Source organism: Olea europaea, chromosome 2 (assembly GCF_002742605.1).
Source record: "Olea europaea var. sylvestris chromosome 2, O_europaea_v1, whole genome shotgun sequence".
In the NCBI taxonomy this organism is placed as follows: domain Eukaryota; kingdom Viridiplantae; phylum Streptophyta; class Magnoliopsida; order Lamiales; family Oleaceae; genus Olea; species Olea europaea.
In genome coordinates, this window is record NC_036238.1 from 28,316,809 (window position 1) to 28,331,112 (window position 14,304).

The 14,304-nt window shown below is 34.9% G+C and overlaps 1 protein-coding gene across 1 annotated transcript; it reads right to left on the reverse strand.

Annotated features, from left to right (window-relative positions):
- Positions 1–1,886: 1,886 nt before the first annotated feature.
- Positions 1,887–10,866, reverse strand: LOC111369707 (mitochondrial-processing peptidase subunit alpha-like). The gene is made up of 14 exons (XM_022991328.1): positions 10,685–10,866; positions 10,045–10,284; positions 9,589–9,885; positions 9,333–9,500; positions 9,055–9,193; positions 8,231–8,259; positions 8,046–8,126; positions 7,759–7,825; positions 6,473–6,570; positions 5,451–5,523; positions 5,004–5,074; positions 4,789–4,838; positions 2,424–2,536; positions 1,887–2,325 (listed from the first exon to the last, which is right to left on the reverse strand). The coding sequence occupies exons 1-14, from the start codon at positions 10,721–10,723 to the stop codon at positions 2,273–2,275; spliced, it is 1,518 nt and encodes a 505-aa protein (XP_022847096.1). The 5' UTR covers positions 10,724–10,866; the 3' UTR covers positions 1,887–2,272.
- Between the last annotated feature and the right edge of the window lie 3,438 nt (positions 10,867–14,304).

A 14,304-nucleotide genomic window follows, 5' to 3' on the forward strand; every position in this document is an offset into this window, starting at 1 on the left:
AAATCAAGAAGTTTGGTAGGATCAAGTTCTTTGAATGCCCTGGCCAAAATTTGCAAATAAATAAATGTTCTTATTTCACTTAATTAAAAAACACACATAAAGAAAAAAAATAATGGATGAGTCAATTGGCTATTTTTTTTTTTTAAAAAAAAAAAAGGAACAAGAAGAGCAAAAATTTGTTATGGTTTTTGAAGGAAATTTTTTGTTTGACTAATATAAACTTTTCCAAAAAGAAGCCATTAATTACAAAAAAATTAAAATAATTAATTTTTATTTTTCAATAATATGTCAATCATGAAAAAGATGTCGTTATTCTATTTATTGTGCCATTTAAACTTTTGATATATGCAGAATCCATTGAGTCCTGTGCAGTCACACGACCTTCACAGTACACTCAAGAGCCCAACCTTGGATAGAATTAGAACGTTATTGAATTTAATAGACAAATGAACCTAAGAATAAAGATATAAGAAATTTCGAAAATACAAATTAAAATAGAATTTTAAATTAATAAACCGTATACATAAATAATATATTTCCTTCTTCTTATTACTTTATTTATTTATTTATTTATTTTTATTTTTTTTTGCTGCTTAAATTCCACAATTTGTTGTTTACACTCCTGATAACAATTAATTTGACTTCATTTCGAAGTAAACCGACTTTTTAAAGTTAATCCAAACAGGAATAACAAGACATCACAAGAGACTTTGCGAAAGAGATTTCACAAAATGGGGTATCCATGCAGCAATATTAAGGGACAGATGGGGACAAATATCTCATGAAACTAGGAAAAAGAGATTCAGTTCTGTTTTATGCTTTACGGCTATGCCTGCACATGTTTTCTGCCATATGACCCGTTTGTCAATGATTGTCTTTCATTCTTTCAAAATTCATCACATGTTCATACAATAAAATATTCTACTCATAAATCTAAAAGTTTTCTCTACTTTTTAATCACATTCTCTAAAAATAATTACTTGAAACAATGTTTCTCCAAAAAATAAAAAAAGACCACCAAATAGACTTAACCCCTATTTGTTTCCTATTTTTTCTTCATTAAAATGAAAGATATGATCGTTATTCATCACATCAAACCATCAAATTTGAATCTCTATCTCTTATGTGAAGCCCATAGCGACTATATTTTTCATTCTCATTTTTACAAAAATGAAAAACAAACACTCCCTTAGTTTGATATTGTGTATTAAACGGGTCACATAGGAGCAAAACGTATAGAATTGGGATACGAAAGTGTGAAAAGAATAACGTAGAAAATGTAAAATTCATGAACTGTTTTGTAGGGAAGACGTAATCTACAAGCCACTGCATCCAGATTTTGTTGCTGAGTTGGGTATGACTCAGAGATCTAAGAGGATGAGAAGAATGGCGTTAGGTTTATCTAGTGTAGACCTTGGGAAATTCAACTAAACTTTCTCGAGACTTGACCTTTCTCTACAAAGTTTATCCATTCCCATTTCCTTCTTTGCATAGAAAAATTGTTTTATCAATCTTTCAGAGGCAGATCCTTAAAAAGAAAAATGGTTCAATCCCTTGCAAGCAGAAAATTGGATAAGTACAAAGACTCGGGATGACCTCATTAGCGATTACTCCATCGATAGTAGATGACCATTCTTAGGCACCTGGCTGACACTTCCTACCAACTTTCCCGACAATTTCCAATAAATTACGTTAGTTGGAAATTATAAGACAATCAAACTATCAAAATTAGACAGCATTCGAGTCTAAGATTTTGCCCTTAAATAGACCTTCTACGCTTCTGCCATGAATAATCCTTAATTGTAAAATAACTCATATAAATTGAATTATACAATGCAACAAAGAGGAATATAAGAATGCAAATAGCTTATTACGAAACTAAAATATTTTATAAAGGCTTCACCAAATTTATTTTCATTATGAAAGCAAAATAAAAAGACAAATGTTTGTCACAGAATTGTTCACGAACTTCCAGTTCAGTTATTATACGAGTAGAATGGCTCATTGAGTAACCATCGAACTTTATAAGAATATGCGAACGAGGCAGGGAATTGTAAATTTTTCATCTAGAATGAAATTTAGCAATCGGAAGACTGAAAGAGCTGTGGAACCAGAAATTACATCAAAATGCCCCTAGCCAATTTATTGTTCATATAAAAGAATCTGAAGTTTCCTTATTTTCACAGCTATTCATTGCTCAAAATGTGGACAAAACTTGAGGAAACTGAAAAGGGCTCTGACAGGAGTACGACCATTCCACACAAGCATGTTTTCATTTTGAATGGAATCTGCTGCTAACCGCATCATAACTTGGAACATAAATAACTGCAAGATGGAATTAAACGAGAATAAGGAATGCCAATCATGTCAAGCAAAAAGGCCCGTCATTGGGGAAAAAGTTGTTTTCAGGATAGAGTAGTTACCGTCCCCATAAGATGCCATTGTGAGAGGAGATGATAAAAGCTTCTCTGCAGCGGAAGCTATATCTTTATCTGTAACTTCATCAACAGCATTCAAGAAATGCTCGACTGGTTTCCTGAAGATACAAAACAAAAACTTATTTTTGGTTAGATTTTGCTATTAAAACTATAGAAGTTCTTCAAAATAATAATCAACCACCAATATCAAATCGTGTTATATTCTAATTTACCATTTCCTATTGGTTGTCCAGAATTTATCATGGACAGAGTAACCTACCATACAATCTATTAACCAAACAGTTTTAAATTTATTCTTACTAGTAATCTGCCAAACATGGCTAAAAGGCTATTAACCACCAAAAGAAGCAAGTGTTCCAAAGCATATTTCTGCCAGGAGAAAGAACTGCATCATTGAATTCATTGTTTCTCAAAATTCAAAAATAAAAATCTTAACTCCATTCCGCCCAAAATTACTGCCCTCATTTGACTAGGAATAATGTGTTAGGCGAATACAAGTACTGAAAGTGCAGATATTAGCATCAAGAAACCATTATTGCCCATACATACATGAATGAGGCCCCGCCTCAGAATGAGGCAAACAACACACACCTCAAGGCGTTGATTGTGAGACAGTTTTTGTGGACATATACCTCATTGAGTTAGGCACATGCTTTGCAGCACCGTCTCAAGACTTGTGAGACGTGCTCCTTAATTCTCCAAACTTATTTACTTTACATATGTGTGTAGCACAAAAAATTTCAAATTCTGATTGACCCACTTTGGAGATAACCCATTGCCCCACTAAAAGTAGTCTCATCTTGGGATGTAATGTAACCTCATCCATGACGAGCAGAAAAATAAGAACTTTAAGACGGACTGTGTGGAAGAAGCGAAAAGACAAAAAGCCATTTTTTGGCCTAGATATGATTTCTACAAGAACTTTAAGACAGATTGTGTGGAAGAAGCGAAAAGACAAACACCCATTTTTTGGACTAGATATGATTTCTACATCTTGCTATATTTACGAAGTAGTTTCGATGTGAGAATTATGAAAGGAGAATAAGAAAGATGATCAAGAATGTTGGACGTGTAGGACTCATGGTCTTGAACCTATCGGAACTCTATAAGTTCACAAAGGTTCCATGCAAGATACTCGATAAGATTGGTTATCTCATGTAAGGATAATGGGACGGGTCGGGGTCGGGGTCGGGGTCGGGGTCGGGGACGGGGTCAAGGTCAAGGTCGAGGTCGAGGTCGAGGTCGAGGTCAGACAGGGCAACCATTCCCGCCCCGTTGGAAATTTTATCTCCTTTCCCCCACCTCCATACCCAGTTAAGGATGGGGGTGAGGGGAGAGAGGGATCCCTTGCCCCGTCTAATGCCTCATTTTTTATTTCTATTTTTTTCATGTATTTAATGGGTGAAAATCATTACTCTTTTCCATTTTATAGACCATGGGATCCTCTAGAAAGGATGATTCTTTTCTTTTCGTGTGATAAAAAACCTATATCTTGAGACGGACTTTAAACGAGGCAAAAAACCGGGTAGAACCATGTTTTCCGTATCCTCTCCCCGTCCCACCCCGTCTCCATCCCCACCTCAGGGGACTCCTACCCCTGCCCCCGCCCTCGCCCTGTTGTACCCAAATAGGCAGGAAATCCCTCCCCATTCAAAGCATGGTCCACAGATATCGGGTTTAATGGGTTATTTTGCCACCCCAATCATCACATGCTATTTATAATATTTAGGTAACATCAAGACCATCAACAATCAAATCAACAACACCTACCACCTCACTGCAAAGACCAACTCATCATCAAAGAGAGCACATAGCACCACCAAAATAGCTGAAACTATCAACATGGTAACAGACACAATCCAGCTTCACCTTAACTAAAAGTCGAGTTACTATACTAATGCTCCATTCCTTCAATAAGCACAGTACCACAACAAGCTAAAAGCATGCCCTCTCATCAATAGAAATTCAAATTTCTTGAATCAGAATCCAGGTATTCTTAAATTCTTAGAAGGAACACAAGGTGGCGTATTTGCTAGCTAGGACGTATTTCTGATCTTTGGTGGAGCATTTACTGAGATCCTAGAGGAATTCAATAAAACTTCAATCAATATATGAAGAGAGACATTTTCATACATTATTTGTATTGTTTCCAAGACGGTAAAGTGGGAAATGAAATACCTATTCTATTAAGCAGATATTACTAGGAAAGCTCCAAAATTGGTGGGGAAAAAATTATATTCAATTTAGGGCTCAGTTGCAATCTTACGTATTTCTCCAACTCCGAAACGTTTCTACAAGGTAATTATTCAAAAGAAATTCTTTTCAGCTAAAAAATTATTACTGATCTTACCTCCCTCCATATGTCAAAATTTGTTTACCTATGTCTTCTGATGCAACCATCTGCAACATACAAGTAAACAGTCAACACATGATAATACAACTAAAGGAAAGGAAATATCCTGAACTTCTACTAAATAATAATTTTGAGTTTTTTTAAGTATTTTTTCTTTAGTTTCTGCAACAGAAGTTTAGAGCTAAAAAGGGTGTATAAAACATGTTGCATACTCTGGATTCCAGGTTCATCAAAATAGCAGACTTGGTTGATTGTTTAGCACGATTCAGCTGTACCTTGTCAACTGCATGGAGAACAGCGGCAAAAATTGCAGAAGCAACTTTAGAACAACTTTATACAAATGAGATATCCAGATTTACTGTTTCGAAAAATTTCTTCCACATTATAAAGATAATCTCAATATGAAATGCAGATGGGCACTTGCAGTGTTGTTTATATGCGTTTATGGGAGAAGAAAAGGGGGAGAGGAGGCTTGAAATATTCAAGGAAGTGATTCTCAACTAAAAAAATATTTATTCATGGCATGCCAGAATATGATGGATGTCAAAACACACTTTCAGGATCAACAGCCATCAGAATTCAGAAACACAATTATGTGAACGGATAATGAAAAAGCTTCAAACCAAAAACGACAGTATTCAAGCTAAAAAGCCACAAACCTTCCCCTGGAGTCGCAACGGAGATTAGTTCTTTAACTGCTATGTCAATGGCTTTCGCTATAAAGTCAGATCCCTGAATCAAAGAGGTAAGCTTCATATTAAGCCCTTGTTTGAGCTCCATTATTCGGACCAAAAAAAACATGGAATAGTGTTTTTTGGAGAATATGTGGTTAAAAAGTATGAAGAATTTTGAATTTATGTGTAATATTATTTTATTGAGTGAATATGTGGTTTATAAGAGAGAGAAAGATGAATAAATTTAATGGGGGCCAAACATGGGCTAAGCTATCCAATAAATACAAAACAAGGAAAATAAAACATGATAAACTGAGCAAGTAGCCAAGTACAAACAATAATGGACGGTCACTGCACAATACAATAGATTTTTCTTTCTCTTTTCCCTTCCATTACATTATTATCTACCATTTTTATATTAAACAATATTGCAATAAATCTCTTGGACAAGTTGACAACAAATACACAACAAAAAAATATGAATAAATTTGTCTCAATGTTAAATCTAAAACCCTTCAAAAAACTTTCATTAATCTAAAAGGAATGAAACAAAACTGGAGACAGCAATTTTCAGAGGCCATATATATTTAAACCTCATCTACACAGACTTGTGGGATGACCTAATCAATCACGTCCATTACAACTTCTGCCATCAAAATCACTTCGAATAACTGGAGACAATCTAAAAATCAGAAACAAAATGTTCAACCACTCTGGTAGAGGGCAGTCCATGTATCAGCAGAAGCACATTCACAACTTCACGCAGTTTCATAACAAAGCATTGCCAATTAAATGATGAAAGCATCGAACAGCAAAAGCAACAAAGGAATGGACGAACTGCGATTGTTAACATGGAAATAACAGATATAAAATCCATCACATGTTGTAGTTGATCATTATATAAAATAGACCAAAACCAACATTATACAATCGACATCAAAAAGAATTCTGCAAGTAAAAGCTGTCTAAAACTACAAAACATTCACAAAATTAAACAGGTGCCTTACAGTGGTAGCTTGAATTCCAAATAGTCCAGTATGATTGTAAATGCTGTTGAATGCAGAAAAAGACTGAATCTGGGGATACTCATTCAGGACTCGAAGATCTGCAAACCAGCCAACAATTAGCAGATGTTATCATGAGGCAGAAGGAATAAGATGACATATTGCAAAATTGAACTTAGGAGTAGGACTACTATAATGAAAGCATTAGATAAATTAAGAGATGCAATTAGGAGCTACTAGTTGGACCAATACTTGTATTTGAGCTCTATCAATGAGAATTAAGCAGATGTCGATTTTTACATATTTATATTAGATATGAACATTATACATATGTAGAGGGCAGACAGTGCTTGCTTCCTTCAAGAAACATAGTTAACTACTAAAATGATTAGGTAAAATAATGGCAACCCACATAGTCTAGAGTACATCCCCTTTCCAGGACCACCAGCTGAGAAAGATCCACCTCCTCCCATAAGCATCTACATGATCAATACAATCAGTAATTCCTTACAAGACAGTATCCAAACCAAAACAAAACCGTGAAAGAAACGAGAACGAACAATATAGAACAAGCAATCGTATATATAGATTCATTTTATAGAGGAAAGAAATTTAAGCAAATAACTTGTTCAGCCACGTTTCAATCTGTATTAAGTACAGTCGATGTTGGGGTTTAGAATTACGAAAAAAAAATGTTAAACCTGAAGAACTGTCAAAACTATAGCATCCTTTTCCTTGACCCAACCACCAGGAAGTTCAAAGGCCAGAGCAAAATGTGTTGTCTGTCCACAAATGCAAAAGAAAATTTATTGTCGTAGTATCAGATAATGTTCAGAAACATTTGTGCAACAAAGAGATGTAAAAAGTGGATACTTGTGATACACACCCCTGAATCAGCTTGATGACGATAATCACCTCCTTTATAAACTGGCTTTGGTTCAGCTGGACGTGGCACATTGGGTAGGTCGGATAAAAGTGGTTCTGCATATTTTAACAGCTCTTCATGGTCAACACCTGATGCAGCAAGGACCATCCGAGAAGCAGTATAATTTTCCTGTACAGTGAAAATACCATTCAGGAAAACAAACGACTGTTAAATATCAACAGATGAGAAATCGGAAGGGGTTAGAGTCCCAAACAGTACATCAATGAGAATTAAGCAGATGTCGGTTTTTACATATTTATATTAGATATGAACATTATACATATGTAGAGGGCAGACAGTGCTTGCTTCCTTCAAGAAACATAGTTAACTACTAAAATGATTAGGTAAAATAATGGCAACCCACATAGTCTAGAGTACATCCCCTTTCCAGGACCACCAGCTGAGAAAGATCCACCTCCTCCCATAAGCATCTACATGATCAATACAATCAGTAATTCCTTACAAGACAGTATCCAAACCAAAACAAAACCGTGAAAGAAACGAGAACGATCAATATAGAACAAGCAATCGTATATATAGATTCATTTTATAGAGGAAAGAAATTTAAGCAAATAACTTGTTCAGCCACGTTTCAATCTGTATTAAGTACAGTCGATGTTGGGGTTAGAATTACGAAAAAAAATGTTAAACCTGAAGAACTGTCAAAACTATAGCATCCTTTTCCTTGACCCAACCACCAGGAAGTTCAAAGGCCAGAGCAAAATGTGTTGTCTGTCCACAAATGCAAAAGAAAATTTATTGTCGTAGTATCAGATAATGTTCAGAAACATTTGTGCAACAAAGAGATGTAAAAAGTGGATACTTGTGATACACACCCCTGAATCAGCTTGATGACGATAATCACCTCCTTTATAAACTGGCTTTGGTTCAGCTGGACGTGGCACATTGGGTAGGTCGGATAAAAGTGGTTCTGCATATTTTAACAGCTCTTCATGGTCAACACCTGATGCAGCAAGGACCATCCGAGAAGCAGTATAATTTTCCTGTACAGTGAAAATACCATTCAGGAAAACAAACGACTGTTAAATATCAACAGATGAGAAATCGGAAGGGGTTAGAGTCCCAAACAGTAAAACAATGAAAAAGTAAAGGAACAAAAAATCAATGATGTATGGGGCTCACAGCAATGAACTCCTCCAAAACTGCACTGTTCAACCTGCTCACAGCAGATTCCACTGCCAAAAGAGAATTTCCATACGGACCAGAGTAACCAGCTGAATGAATAGCCTCCAAAAGCAAGTGTTGAGGGTTTTTAGAGCATTCACTAACCTCAGCGCTAACCTTATGAAGCTGAAATGGACATTACTATATTTATTCACACCCCCAAAACAGCCTAAAAAATGAGCACTAACTCCCATATGAGATAGATGAACTATACCTGCTCGCTAACCTCCCAATCCAGAAAAGCAGGGTTCCTCACTGAGTCAATGAGAAGCTCTATCATTTGAGGAACATAGGTTTTTAGAGCATCATAGGTGTAACCCATATGTTCCCGAGAGGCTGAAGCCATGACATTGCCACCAATTGCCTCAACTTCTCTAACAACACGCAAGTGGCTCCGATTTGTTGTACTTTTGAAGGCCATACGTTCCAGGAGGTGTGTGGCCCCAAATGACGTCGGAGTTTCGACGATAATCACCTCCTTTATAAACTGGCTTTGGTTCAGCTGGACGTGGCACATTGGGTAGGTCGGATAAAAGTGGTTCTGCATATTTTAACAGCTCTTCATGGTCAACACCTGATGCAGCAAGGACCATCCGAGAAGCAGTATAATTTTCCTGTACAGTGAAAATACCATTCAGGAAAACAAACGACTGTTAAATATCAACAGATGAGAAATCGGAAGGGGTTAGAGTCCCAAACAGTAAAACAATGAAAAAGTAAAGGAACAAAAAATCAATGATGTATGGGGCTCACAGCAATGAACTCCTCCAAAACTGCACTGTTCAACCTGCTCACAGCAGATTCCACTGCCAAAAGAGAATTTCCATACGGACCAGAGTAACCAGCTGAATGAATAGCCTCCAAAAGCAAGTGTTGAGGGTTTTTAGAGCATTCACTAACCTCAGCGCTAACCTTATGAAGCTGAAATGGACATTACTATATTTATTCACACCCCCAAAACAGCCTAAAAAATGAGCACTAACTCCCATATGAGATAGATGAACTATACCTGCTCGCTAACCTCCCAATCCAGAAAAGCAGGGTTCCTCACTGAGTCAATGAGAAGCTCTATCATTTGAGGAACATAGGTTTTTAGAGCATCATAGGTGTAACCCATATGTTCCCGAGAGGCTGAAGCCATGACATTGCCACCAATTGCCTCAACTTCTCTAACAACACGCAAGTGGCTCCGATTTGTTGTACTTTTGAAGGCCATACGTTCCAGGAGGTGTGTGGCCCCAAATGACGTCGGAGTTTCATATATTGAGCCACAATCAACATATAACCCAATTGAAGCTGCTGGGTTCTGTCGAACAAACTCAACGATCACAACTTTGTTCAGAGTAACAACGAAAGTAGTTCTTATTTTAAAACGAAGAGAAAAATATAGAGCATGTTTGGCTAAGCTTAAAAGGTGTTTATCACATTTTAAGCTAAGCCAAACATGCTAATAAATATCACATACCGCAGATGTTTCAGATGCAATTTTGAGACCATTTGGAAGAGTCGTTATAGTGGTCTTTCCAGGCTCAACAAAATCAGGTAATGGGGGAGGAAGTGTAACATCCTTAAGTGGGAAGTCTAGTGGAGGAAGTGAAGAGGAGTGCTCGCCAGTCAACCAGCTAAAGAAACCTCCTGAAGACGTCTTGGTAGCAACAGCACTCGTACTTGCAAATCTAATCAATCCTCTATTACTTGTTCGGTCCTATCAAAGGTTAAAAAAATATTAAAATCAATGAGACCATGAGATAGTTGAATTTTTGGTAGAGAATAATTTTATTGAAATAAATTGGTCCTTGAAAAATTTGCATAGCCTTTGTTCATATATGCAAAATAATCTCTTAATCATAATAGCTTAAGGAAGATAAGTAATTAAAACCTAAAAGAATAAAAAACCTAACCACAAGCAACAGTATGTTACTTTCAAAGCCACATTAAACATTAAATCAATCACTGAATTTGAAAAATAAAAATATAAAATAAGATAAAAATTTTCATTACAGACCACATCAGATCCCAATAACAAATAATAGTATAAAGCTAAATAACATACGAACAAATGAACGCCGATATAATTATATCTAAGTATATGTTTGAATGCTAACCTTGAGAGTCCTGAGGCGAGAAGCTGCGGTTCTATACATGTCGATGATATGGGAATTGCAATAGTGAGAAAATGAGCGTTAGGGATTTTAGCTCAAGGCTGACTGAGGTTTCTGCTTTTGGGGATTTTTGGTTCGGGGAAAAGAGTACGGCGAACGAGGATCCTGTCACGTGTGAGAATATCTACACGTGAGAGTCTTTCACCGTTAAATCCATGCGAGGAGCCTTTCCGACGGCTCGGATCATTTGTAGCTACTTCCAAGTTCGAATCCAACCAATAGATGGGAAAATAAAAAATAAAAAGTTTAGGCTTGTTTTGAGCTCTCTTTTTGGGGTGTTAATTGTTTCAATGGTTATTGAAATTAAGTTCACGTTTTTTATTGATCACTGAAATTTAAAATATCAAATTTTGGTCATTGAACATAGGTTCATGCTTTCGATTGTTCATTGAACTTAGATTCATATCTTAGATTTCTCATTAAAGTTTAAAATACCAAGTTTTGACCATTGGACTTAGGAATATGTCGTACAAAGTTCAGTGAGAAATGTACAATATTTTTCAATGTTAAACGGCTAAAACTCGACATTTTAAATTTCGATGAGCAATCGAATACATGAACATAAATTTAGTGACCAAAACTTGACATTTTAAACTTTAGCGACTAATAAAAAATATGAACCTATGTTCAGTGACCATTAAAACAATTAACTCTTTTTTGGGAGAATAAATTTTGTAATAGTAAATTTTTTTAAGAGTACATTGTTAGAAAGTAGAGAAAAATTTTATATTTATATGTAGACTTTTTTATTGAAAAAAATTTATACATACCCCAACAAATATATAATAATTCATTTTATACTATTGGACTTAAATAATGACCAAATTTGCCACATAACCCTTTTAGAATCCCAAAAGTAATGGATGATGCACTTTTCTTTTCAAAATATGTAACTTAAAGTTTAAAAGAAATTCAAAACAGGTGTCATTAATTCATATTTCTGAACATATGCAGACTCAAAATTTAAAATTACTTTTTTTATGATACTACTAACAGGTGAGAAGATATTACTCATTATTAGCGATATGTGGGAGATTGCTTTCACAAACGTATTAATCAAGATACATTCCACGATTAATTCTGGTTAAACATCTTCCACAAATTTTACACAATATGATTACAGGTATTTTTTTTCTACTCCTTTTCCGGTTCCGTAACTCCTTTCACAAAAACAAAGAAGGTCTTGTTGGTAAATTTAATTGATAGAATATGAAGTGGAATCGAGTTCTCATATATCATATATGTGATTTAGACACCGGATTCACGCTTACCGTATTTGACAATTGTTTATCGTATTTGGCAGTTCAATTCACCGTATATGGCAACTTACCGTATATGTCAGGCAGCTCCGTATTTGCACCTTATTGTATTTGCATCTTACCGTATACGCTGTCTATCGTATTTACAGAAAGCTCACCGTATATGGCAGCTCATTGTATTTGGCAGCGAAACTCACCGTATTTGCACAAAATTTGCATAAAGTGTTTTTATTCATACACTAACTAAAATAAACACAAATTTTTTCTTTTACAAATTGAAATATCGTATATGTGAAATCTGTTTTTCACACATATAACGATTTGAAAAAAAAAGTGTATTTTATTTTTTTTTTTTTTTTTTAAAAATTTTTTTTTTTTTTTTTTTTTTTTTTTAGAAATCTATTTCTAACATAAATTTAACAAACAATATATGAGACGTTTAAATCGCCAAATAAATAAATCTGCAAGAATAAAATACAAACTAAATAAATAGCAGATAAATTTTTCAACCCGAGGCTTGTGCGAACAATTTCCTTAAAACAGATTTGCTCCCTCACCGTAAGTGCTTGAGGTCTAGCCCGAGCGTCTGTTTCCCAGGATACGACGGCAAAATCAGCAGAATCTGAACACCACACAAACTATTCCAGCGAACTAAGTTTGTATTCGAACATTATCACCATAAAATTATACTGGATAGAAATCGAGATACAAAATGATTTTCTCCTATTTTCGTGTGGTTTTTTGTATATGTACTGGAACTGCTGGAAAATGGCAGTTTATATAAGTTTAAATTTGCCTATTAACTCCATAACAATAAACAATTGAGTTGTTTCAATTTCTGGGAGTTTTGGAAACTGAAAGGTCAGTTGAAGAAAGCAAAAAATTGCAAAACGTGCCAATTTTTGCTCCGACATTCATGTACGCAGGTCGTGCCTGCACGCAAGTTCAAGGTCCGTGATTTGCACCCCCCTGCACGCGCATGTCGAGAGAGCCTCTATACTACACATGATTACACTATTTCAATGTGCAATCCTATATAAAGTGGTTAATACTTTCTTCATTTTCCTATGTGGGATTAGATTCATTTTCCCACATAAACCATCTTCCAATGATCATTTTTGAGCTCCAACTTTTCATTCATCCATTCATCAATTTTGACAAATAAATATATGATTTCGATACTCTTATAGAGGAGAACAATGATCAACTTAAATCTTCCAAATTGGACGAACGGGTCCCATCAAAAAATTTGTCAAAAGTGAGCCAATTCACTCATTTTTCCAACAGATATTCCAACAGTGATGTAATCTGCAGTGACTGTTTACCTTAGTAGTTATAATCTCACATATACACAGTTATAGCACCATTCAAAAATTAAATAATTTCTGCGTATCATCATTTAATTCATGGCTTCTCTTAATAATTAGAAATTAAGGAATTTCTAAACATAGGAATAGAAACCAAGGATTTGCAAAATCACAGCATTGGAAATATCGATTCTTGGTAATATGAAGATACATATAAGTGTGGCGTAAAGGTGAAATTTTTCAAGACATTGCAGATTCGTGATTTTTGTTCAAAGAGAAAGCTGTGGATTTGGGGATTAATTTTGGTAAGATAACCGGTGCAACTGAGGCTTGTTTGGTGGAGAGATTGAAGCCATCAAATCTATTAATCGATGAGTGATATAATTTTGTATTTTTTTTATTTTTACTACACAAAACGTAGTATTTTTGGTTTAAAAAATAGTAGTATCATTTGAATATTATTTAAAAATAATCTATGTAGTATATTTTTTACTTATTTGGTTGAGAGAATATATAATTGAAAATGAGTTTGAAAAATAATAAATAAGAATGAGCTCAAACATGGGATTAGATGTGTTATATTATGGGAAAATTACGCAAAAACCCACCTCTCAAGTATACAATTCAAAAATAAGATGGTGAAGTTTATAATTCATTAATCAGGTGCTAATTATTAATTTAATCAAATTTCACCCATCCTATTATTCACGAGTTAATTGTTCCAATGGTTATTGAATTTAGGTTCATGTCTTTAATTAGTTACTAAAGTTTAAAATGTCGAATTTTGATCACTGAATTTAGATCAATGTCTTCGATTGCTTATTGAACTTAGTTTTCAAGTCTTAATTTGCTCAGTGAAGTTTGAAATATCGAGTTTTGGCTACTAAACTTTGAAATATGTCGTACGTTACTCACTAGTATAACTGTTGAACTTTGAAAAATATCAAGTTTACATTGAGTAATGTACATCATTTTTTAAAGTTTATTGAGTAATGCA

Bases quoted from the DNA above. Each gene is read 5' to 3' on its own strand.
- LOC111369707 (XM_022991328.1), bottom strand. From the start codon at position 10,723: ATGTATAGAACCGCAGCTTCTCGCCTCAGGACTCTCAAG. The intron at 9,194-9,332 runs GTGAGCCCCATA...TTCACTGTACAG, and splicing joins TTTTGGAGGAGTTCATTGCT to GAAAATTATACTGCTTCTCG. The intron at 6,571-7,758 runs GTGGGTTGCCAT...GCTGGTTTGCAG, and splicing joins GGGGATGTACTCTAGACTAT to ATCTTCGAGTCCTGAATGAG.